We start from the raw sequence: 10665 nt of genomic DNA on the forward strand, positions 1-10665 counted from the left end.
TCAAGATATGTCGAGACCTATCGAGGTCAACCTATCGAGGTCTATCGAGTACAATCGAGGCAGACTGTCCAACAAATTTCTTATGAACCCATCGAGCCCCATCTACGCATATACTACATACATTAAGTTCTATGCCTCTATCGAGGTACCATTTTCCCTAAATGTGTGAGGGTTTTATCGAGGTCCATTAAGTCTCATCGAGGCATATCGAGGTAGCCAATTAATATAAACATATGAATGTTTTATCAAGGTCAATTGAGGACCATCGAGCCTTATCGAGGCAGACAAAAAACCCAGAAAAAAAAACCAAGAAAGGAGCAAAAATCCATTCCGACAGTGAAAAATTACAATAAAACACGAAGATATACACATATTTGTTCGAAATAGCAAAAGCAATGTAGATAAACAAGTTTCCTCACTACATATAACAAATATATACTTACACATACGATTTTTGCCCCTATATCCAAAATTCAAAATGAAGTTCTTGCCTTGAAAGGATTCACAGCTTGCCCCTGAAATCCAAGCTCAAAAATTAGTATAGATTAAGATAATAGTGGCTGCCTTTTTTTTTTTTTTTTTTTTTTAATGTATGAGAGCTTGAGAGATAGGGAAAATGTGAGAGATAGAGAGGGAGAACAATAGGAGAAAAAGAAAGGAAAATTTATGTTAAGAGCATTTTGGGAAACCAGGAGAATACTATAATAAAAATGTGAGGTTTTTTTTTAGCTTGGTGTCATTTTGTTATACGATCCCATTTATTTCATCAATAGTCAAATTTCCCACTCCATTCACCCTACATTACTTGGCCTTGTACTCGCACATCTATCATTTTTTGTCTTTTCATTGTGTTGTTATATAATTTGTCCACTTAATATATTTGTGTTAGTCTCTAAAGTCAGTAATTAAAAATAAGAATAAATAGGAATTTTTTCTCCTTACATTTTTTTGCGTGACAAAAATTCCTCAAACTATAAAAATTATTAGAAATGTGCCATAAAAAAAACTTAAAGGGCAAAACTCTATAAGGACCATAGTTCGAGGAGAAAAAAATCTCATTTGTCCTAAAAATAAATGATAATCATTTTTTTTCTTTTCTATCATTTGTAACTTGTCTTTCATTTGTTTGTTCATTAATATAAATGTACACATATGTATATGCACAAGCTTAATATGATCAAGTGCTTTAATTTTTAGTTGTGTTTTCTATCAAATTAGAAATACTATGTGATTAAAATGATCATTTATGTCATATTGTAAATAAATATGACTAAAATTGTACTTATATTGATTTGTAAAGTAGAGCATTGTATTTTTGTATTAATTAAACAAGTTTATAAAATGATACTGAAGCAAATAAGTAGGCAAATACATAATAGGATCTCTTTATATTTATATTTTAAATATTTTAATTTTTATGAATAGATACCACGTATGCAAATAATTTTTTTTTTAAAAATTACATATTTTATTTAAATATTACTTGTTAAATTTGTATTAAAAATATAAAATAATTATTATAATTTATAAGTTTCATACCTTTGGCTTAAATATAAAAATTAGTAATTTTCATACAAGTGTCGAACTTTTAAACCAGTTTGTTTATGATTTTGTACCGTGCATTCAAACTTGTCGTGTTGTGTCTTTGTGCTTGACAACTGGGCCTGGCACAACCTACAATCACATGTTGTCTGACGAAGCTCATATTTTCCATGTAGTGTCTTGCTCATGCCTCACTCGTACCGAACTCATACCATGTCAAAAAATCTGGCCAACATTTTGCAGCTTTAAGCTGGACAACCCCTCAAACCCATTAATTCAACCTAATAATGGTCTGATAACTTCGTCCATGGCTAAGGAATAGGATGCTAAATATTCAATAGGGTGTTGTATAGTATAGCCATCTCATGAATTCGGAATGTGAGCACAAATCTCCAATTTTTGGAGTTTGGAGCATTGACAAGTTTTCTGAAGCTTTGCTAACCAATTTTACATGCATTAAACTTATTTTCGTGTTTCTTAGTGTGGAGGATAGATTTATTTTATACAGGAATATTTTATTCCCATTAAAGAATGATATTGATATTTTTTATAATAACAAATTTATTTTGTTAAACTATGGTGTAGTACTATTATAAATATAACTTTTTACAACTATTTGGGCCCTCTAATTAGTTCATACTCATTTACGTCCAGCTCTTTTGACAGAATGCCCACTTTGTAAGTAAATATAACCTCAATTTGTAAGACATCCATAAAAACAAGTTTGCGTTGCGTGTGGGGGAAAAGGCAAGAACCAGCATGGATATAGACCAAACTTTGCTTGTACAACTACAAATAATTACATATTTAAGATCAACCATTTTCTAGTCGGAGATTTATTACCGGCGTGGTGTCCCATTGTTTTTTGAGGAGAAGCATTTCATACTCTGTTTTCGACACAATTGAAGCCTCAAAATTCATTGTGATTATCATCCCAAGTCATCCATACATATTCCATTGCATACTAACAGGACGGATGCCGGTGCCAAATTTTCCGAGGCAGCAGATGCATGAACTTCCATCCTGGCAAACCAAAGTTGAGCAAACTGTTTCGCTCAGGCTCAGGCTCAGGCTCAAGTTCACGTGATCTTCTTCAGACTAATGTGAAGTAGACACTGCTATGCACACTATACTACTATATTTTTAAATTTATATTGAAAAAAAAAATAACAACACACAAACAACAGAAACAATCACTCTGTTCTGCCAACAAATGATTTTCTCCCTCTTGCTGCATTTTCAGAGTATGGGGCAGTCATCAAGTTCCCACTATCAGACATGTAGAAGTGGTTATAGTTGATTCGTGTAACCAGATCTGCCAAATGCGGAAAGTTACCCACGTTCAGCTTGAAAGAAAGTACCTGCATTAACACCGCATGTGAGAGGCACAATTTTTTTAAAACTCAAAACTTGTTGAGGTGAAACAAGGAAAATGAAAGAAGATTACTCTTAGGAGGAAAGCAATGCAATCATCGAACTGTTTCTCAATGCGATCAACTTCCATTTCACATTTGGCCTTAATTGCAGAAACTGCTCCACCACTCAGTGTCTGCTGTATGGAATAGAAATCTAATGCTAATCCAAGGATGCTGTTGATTCTACTCGCAATGAGAGCCCACTGAGGGAGAAAGAAAACAATAAATTCTGATAAGCTTTTCGACAGAATAATCATACAAGATCCAGGCAGTTAGAGAGAGAGAGAGCTACCCACCAGCTTATCTGGAACTACAAAGCACTGTCGCTGAATTGACAATAAGTAGGATTCATGTACTTCTATCACTTCATCCAGAGAACGAGCAGCTGCCATGCCCTCACAGAGTTCTTGCCATGCACTGTGATATACCTGATTACTACATCCTATTAGAAATTTAAAATTTCACCCTTTTATCAAACATAAGCAAAATGCAAAATGTACCAGGAAAAGTAATACTCTGGTGGCAATGTTATGCTTCTGAAATGCAGAATATAATTACCACTACCCTCAAGTGAACTTTTAAGATTAACTTCAGTATGAAATACCCTAAAGCCAAGTTCTTCGTTGGTTTAAAAGAAAATACCGTCCTTGAAAAAGAGGAAGTATAAAGGACAATGCACCCAAAAAGGAACATCAGTAGAATTTTGACAACCAACAGGTGATGGAGAAAATAGCAAGAGGTAAACTGAAACTTTTAAAACCACAGGTTTAAAAGATAAAAGAAGCCAGAACACACGTTAACATGCCTTAGAGCAAACAAAACTATAAGCAGAAGTGAGGGACAGGAGAGATAAAAAATAAAAATAAAAATAAAAACCTTGTACACTCCCACAGGCCATAGATTGCAACTAAAAGTCCAAGTTTCAAGTTAATTTCACAAAAGCTTACTCTGTCCATCACATATAGGTGAAAAGCATCCACAAAATGAAGAAGTTTTTGCTCCACCAACCAGTGATGCTTATAGTGATTTGTTGGAGCACCTTTACACTGCAAGTAAAAAGAAAAAGGTCAATGAAAAAGCCAAATTACACCAGACAGCTGGTATTTAGTGAAGAAAAAATCCAATCACGATAATTCCTCATATTCTAATAGTTACAGTAGTTGAATATACTAATGTCATAAAACACTTCAAAATCATGCTAATACACCTTGATAATACAGTGTGAACAAGAAAACAAGCGGGTAGAAATAAACCTTCCACATCCACTTCCGAGCTTTATCGAGTAGAAATTTTGCTCTCTTGACCTTCAATAAGAACCCCATCACCTACATTGTATTTAAAACATTATTGTCTGAAATAGAATTAGATTCTAAAAATAGGTACTAAAACTAAAAGTGGAAAAATACCTGGTTATACTTCTTTATTGCCTCAGTATTAGCAATGAGTTCAAGTGGCCACGACACCTGTTGAAATGTAAATATATACACATTTAATAAACATGAATGGATTACAAGAAAGAGCATAACTATCAATAGAGTAGACCTTATATGTAAATTTTAGTAAATCAAGGCCATCGATTCCGAAGATGTGTGCACGACTTCTATGAGGAGTTGATGGAAGGGAACCCGTACTAGATTGCTCATTGTCATTTACACCCGGATGTTTTGTCAGGGACACAATTAATGAATCTGGAGCACTTAGTAGCACACTATCAGCAGAGTTTCTTATGGATTCCTGCAGTATTAAGAACAGGTATGGTCATTAAAACGAGTGAAAGAATGGAAAAACAGCCTGAACATATAAGATCCGTTATAGTGAAAAAAACTACAGGCACTGTCACATGATCTAATTCAATTAACACAGTAACATACAATTGTGAACTCCTTCATCCCAAGTTATTGACTAGTGCCTAAAATTTCATTTAATATAAACAATTAATATTATATGAAATTTTGGACAGTAATTTCTATGACACAGCAGACTACACCCTTAGGGTCAGTAGTTTAACATCAACAGTCCTTACTCTATTTCTTTTCAGAAATAGCGGTATAATATATATAATAACAATGATAAAATTTCAAAAATAAAAATAATGTGTATAAATAAACAAAAAACAAAAAACAAAAACAATGTCAAAACAATTATCAGAAACATGCTTGCACTTCTATATATCACTCCACTTTTCTTCCCTTCAAAAATATATCCATAAAACCTACTTCTAACAGCACACAGTAGTTCTTAGAAACATGTCACTGCACCTGTAATATTGAGTTCAACTCAAAATCATCATCCCATGTTTCTCCTTTATCCAACTTATTGAAAATCACTGTCAAAAAGTGCTGTAACAGATCACCTACAGAGAGAACGGAATGTGTCAATGTCTATAAGAGACAGAGAAAATGAGAATTTCAATTTAATAGATACCTGATCCTAACAAAAAAATGGCACGCAAAACAGCTAGCTCCTCCATTAACCTCCAATCATTCATTAATTTTGACAATATATGTTGGCCAATACAATCCACCTACAACATAAGTGAATTTTATATACATGAACAGCATTATTAACCAAAAAAACGCACCAAGTCTGGCTCAGTTTTACCTGCTTCTTGATATACACAGTAAGGCACTCTTGCATAACAACCACAGGAAGTAGATTATTTTTAGGCTTGAAATTCCGAACCCAGCTAAGAACTCTTGATGGAAGGGTGCTATTTTTCTGGAAAGGTAAGAGCTCTAACAGACAAGAACTATCCTGTTTCCAAGAAACAATAAAAACAATTACAAAAATCCACCGAAGGAAATCTATAGAAGCTCCAGATTTGGGGAGGAATGGAACTTGCAGAAATCGTGAAAAATAAAAGGTACCCTATAGGAAGGAAGAACAGTAGGAAAAGGAAACAAGGTTTCCAACATCTTAGAGTCATCCTGTGTACGAAGATACCCAGATTCACCAAACTGGAAACCAAAAGTATAGTCTGTTCCTTCCACAGCAGAAATTGTGTCACTCTCACAAAATATAGCCTTTCGTAAGACCTCATCATTTAGAGGGGGCAAATAGAAATTTCTGGATAAATTTAATGCTTTCCAGGCCTCCTTATTCCTAGAAAGGATTTCTTGGCACACAGTAATAGCAGGATTTTCTGGACAGAAGGCTCTCAAAAGAAGTAATTTATTTGCATCAGCTTCAGTCATTTTCTCTCCACTTGTTATAGCTCCATTTGTTTCAACATTAATCAGTTTTTTCTCCAATAGTGTATCAACAAAATATTTATACCAAAATTTTTCAAAGCAAGCCCCAGGCAAAAGTTCATGTTCATCGCTTCCAATTTTTTCTTGATTCAAAGAAAGTCCAAATGATTGAATAATATTGTTCTTATGCCAGTCGTCTTGATAAAGGTATCGGAAGATGTGATCACCATGACCTATAAGACCCGATAATGACACACAAAAAGCTTCTGACAATGTTAAACCAGCAATGCTTTGACCGTGAGAAAAACCATCCTTTAAATTGCCAAAACCAGTATCAACGTCATACTCATATCCTCTGCCAGCTATTACTGAGGATGTTATTGGAATATGCCGAATCAGCTGCAATGACTTTCCAGCAGAAACAATTGCCCTAGCTATGTCCTTGATAAACAAAGGATAGGCTTGAAGGTCCACATTGCTCCGGTCCTTCCCTTTAGAACTAGAAATCGAGATGGATTCCCTTTGGCCAACTTCCTTCTTTTCATTTACCATAGTACCAAGGCCACAGGAAGAAATTAGAGCAGTTATATCAGAATCTAACTCTAGACACTGTGTTTGCCTAAACAGATAGCTCTTTTCCCAGAAGTCAGCCTCATCAACAGATGTTGTTCTATTAGCATAGAAGAACATCTGCAAAGAAGAAAACAAGATCAGAAAAGCCTAGAGTATATAAATATAGCATTCTTAAAACAAAGAACACCTCAAACTATACTCTGCCTACACAAATAATGAAATGAAATCTATACATGGTACAAATAAAATGCAAGGTAGAAAACATTCAACTAATAAATAAAAGAGAGTAATCAATCTATCAAATACACACTCACAGGACCCAAAAAAAAGTACTCATTTATATACTTCCTTTTTTGTGCCACATTATCCTTCTTGTAAGATTAGGAGAAAGAATAAATTATCTTCAAATGCCCGAAACACAACAAAATTGTTAAACTTTTAGGACAAAAAAAAAGGTTTTAATACAATTACCTCTTCATAAGGATCATCAAGTGTTCCTTCAAAAAGCCACGAATCAAGACCTTCAATATAGGGCAACAGACTTCCAATAAATATATAAAGTAGCATCTGATATCCTTCCTCCTGAAATTATTAAAAATTATGAACTTTGATTGCATGATGAAGAGAACATAACTAAAAGCATAATACTGTGCCATGAAACCAGTCACAACCTCACCACCTTGCACAAGACACACTTCATCTAGTTTCTTGTAAAGATAATCAAGGATATGAACTGCTATGTCAGCTGCTGGAACAGAAGAATTAGAGTCGAAAAATAGTTGAGGAACAGCACTATGCACTATTTGCAATAGGTACTCAGCACCTGAACAAAGGCTAATATCAATAAACAGTAATCAGCAATCTACATAAGAAAAATCAAGAGTGCACTTTCAATTAATGTATCATTGATGGAACTGAGACAATTTTAGCAAACTGAAGGCAGCATGTGTCAGACATGATTGGTCAAGGAAATAAAGTAACATAGACAATACGTAAACAAGCATGTCTACCTATAAACAAATTCATGCTGGTAACTCTTTTGAGAAAAGAAAAACAAAATGTGTCCACTCACAAACCTTATTTTAATTGATTTACTGAGCAAACAAATTTACATTAGAAAATGATTCAGGTGAAAAGAATACAGAAATTTAAACTTAGACAAATAACAATAAATAAATAAAATATTGGTATATCAGTTTCGGTAAGGACAGCTCAATCAACAACAATTAGGGATTACCCCTGACTCAGATAAGAGTACTTAAAGCTAAATTAACGATCATTACAAACCTGGATAAAGAATTTGTCAATCCCAACAAGGTAGGAGTAAATCCAGTTCCAGCATTGCTCATCTTCGTCTGTTCCTTTAGAGCAATATCACGTAATCTCTGATACAAGAGAACAAGTTAGAGAAAGAAAATTATAACAAAATTTTAGAATGAACATACTTTTATTAGATGTTTAGCTTTCAGATACATACACGAAGCCAAGCAGAAGCAGAGCATGCAAATGCTCTCAAAGTAGGTGGAGAAGATCCTGCCCGTTTCTCAACTTTGGCGACCACAACTCCCACTAGTTGCAAGCAAGTTCCGGTATACATAAGTTGATTGATAACGGCGTTAAGACTTGTCAGAGAAAGATGAGCAACATATATCCCAGTTTTGGCACGAAAACGGTTCACATCATTGTCCCAATAAAATAAGGAACTAGAAAACCCTTGTAACATTTCAAGTAAAGCTCGCACCTTTCAAAGTAATTTACAAATGAATTGTGAGTTGGAAATCATAGAAGAAAAACTATAACACAATCAAAAACAAACTAGATAAGAATAAGTCATTACCAAGTCGAATTCATTTGTCCTCAAGGAGGAAAGTGGTGAAGCAAAGTGTGTGCCTTCAGAGAAAACACCATATATTCTATTGATAAAACTTTCAGAAACTTCAATTTTCCCCGCATCTGATAACAAAACAAACGACAACAGCATTCAATTTCAAACTGTACTGCACAAGTCACAATCACCGTTACACACTATAATAAACCATGAATTTTACAACACGAAGCTACTAAACCCAGAAAAGGAAAAGACGAGAAAACAATACCATAGCAAAGAGGTTTTCCCATGAAGATGATAGCAAAAGCTTCTAACAACGGCAACCCAGACCAGAATGTCTACTCCAATGCAAGTATTAAAATATTAATACAGACTTGGAGATCAGAATTGGGGTTTCTCGTGGAAAATGACAATTGATTACCTGTACAGAAAGGCTTTAAAGCTGAAATTCAAGTCAGGAATACTCTGAATTAGACAATGTAGGTTAGGGTTTCAGATCCAATCTGCGTCCTGCGAAGCCAGAAAAATTCACTGTCATTTTAGCCCTAATCCTCACAGAACAAACCACTCTCTTTCCGATGATTTAATCTTCCCGCCGGCGCAGAATGTGGCTTTAAAATTTTTGCTTCCTCTAATAATTATGGATAGACACCAATGGCCAAAAGTTACTTGGACTAGTAAAGTTTTATTTTAGTTGTATACATTTTTGCTCCTAATTTTTTTTTAAGAGAAATGATAGGAAATGATCAAAATAAGGGGAAGAAGTTAATGTAATTATTTTTTAAATTGTAGATTAAATTGTAGAGAAATGATTCTTTTACATTAGTGATTACCTAAATTGTCATTTTTTATAATTTATTTAGGACTGTAATATAGTGGTATATATATATATTAGTTTTGTTTAATTAGTTTTTATTTTAATGTTATATTGATTTTTTAAGTTTTTTATAAGTTGTTGGTATATTATTTTTCAATTAGTATATATGTTTTTTGTGGTATAGTATATATATTTATGATATTTAGTTTCTATTTTATTATACATAGTGGTAGTATATAATTTTGTATCATGTTATATACATTTTAATAGTAGTATATAACTTTGTTAGCATAATATATACATTTTTTAGTAATAATTTTGTAAGTTTTGATGGTATATTATTTTTCAACTCAGTATATATATTTTGTGGTATGATATATCATTCAACAACCCATAAAAAACGAAAAAAAATCAAAATAACTTTAAAATAAAAACTAATTAAACAAAACTAATATACATATATCATAATATTAAAATATTTAGAATAAAATAGTAATTTGTTAAATGACATATTTGGTAATATGTGATATTAAGGAGAAGATTAGACTATTTTACTACAAAATTAAAAACATGGACATTTACTTACGTTCACACATCATTAAATGTTATTTTGCACCATGTCCCACAAAACAATCAATAAAGAATGATCTAATACAACAAACCTAAAACCCAAGAAAAAAAACAAAAAAGGTAAAGCTATCCCATGAAATGGAAATTTGAGGGTTTGGATCGTCCTTATCAGCGTCTAATACAAAGACATATGCTTCATGTTCAGAGCAAAAAATTTGTTTAACAACTCTCCCACTACGACGCTGCACAACCCTCCCATTAGTGATTTACTCCCAATAAGTGGCGACTTGCTGCAACGTTCGGCTGCTTGCACGGCGTGTTTGAGAGTAAATTGAAGGGGGCACACCGCTAATAAATGAGGAAGTGCAACCTCAACGTCGAAATACTGATATTTTGAGAGTAGCGAACCTTGAGTGGCCTCGAAGTCGGGCAGATCGTTCCCCGCCACTGACAAACCTGGAAGGTCGCCAAGTACCCTTGGCCTATAACAAAAGCGAGAGATTAGTCAGCCGCTCAGTCTGCAACAATCCATCCCAAGTAGACGACGAAGCGTATATCGCTAATGTGGGAAGTGTCTTCGATTGCTTAGGAGAGAGGGTACATCCGAGAAACGAACTAGAGTTTTATTTTTCATGTTTGTAGGGTATTCCAAAGAGACGATAGGAGGTATATTTTATAGTCCAAAAGAAAATAAAACATTTGTGTAATGCTCTACTAATCCAGGACTGT

The 10665-nt window shown here is 33.8% G+C and overlaps 1 protein-coding gene across 2 annotated transcripts; it reads right to left on the minus strand.

Annotated features, from left to right (window-relative positions):
• Positions 1 to 2278: 2278 nt before the first annotated feature.
• LOC133806986 (uncharacterized) lies at positions 2279 to 9216 on the minus strand. Of its 2 annotated transcripts, XM_062245082.1 has the most exons (18): positions 8971 to 9216; positions 8818 to 8887; positions 8559 to 8674; positions 8199 to 8462; positions 8009 to 8106; positions 7393 to 7555; positions 7193 to 7303; positions 5825 to 6838; positions 5559 to 5711; positions 5382 to 5481; positions 5216 to 5310; positions 4500 to 4691; positions 4364 to 4420; positions 4211 to 4282; positions 3905 to 4003; positions 3254 to 3385; positions 2990 to 3160; positions 2279 to 2903 (listed from the first exon to the last, which is right to left on the minus strand). In XM_062245082.1, the coding sequence occupies exons 2-18, from the start codon at positions 8837 to 8839 to the stop codon at positions 2736 to 2738; spliced, it is 3027 nt and encodes a 1008-aa protein (XP_062101066.1). In that variant the 5' UTR covers positions 8840 to 8887; positions 8971 to 9216; the 3' UTR covers positions 2279 to 2735. The 2 variants fall into 2 exon arrangements, with proteins under 2 accessions (XP_062101066.1, XP_062101067.1); XM_062245083.1 differs by having other exon boundaries at positions 8818 to 9216.
• Positions 9217 to 10665: the final 1449 nt, after the last annotated feature.

The sequence above is a fragment of the Humulus lupulus genome, chromosome X (genome assembly GCF_963169125.1).
Source record: "Humulus lupulus chromosome X, drHumLupu1.1, whole genome shotgun sequence".
Lineage (NCBI taxonomy): Eukaryota > Viridiplantae > Streptophyta > Magnoliopsida > Rosales > Cannabaceae > Humulus > Humulus lupulus.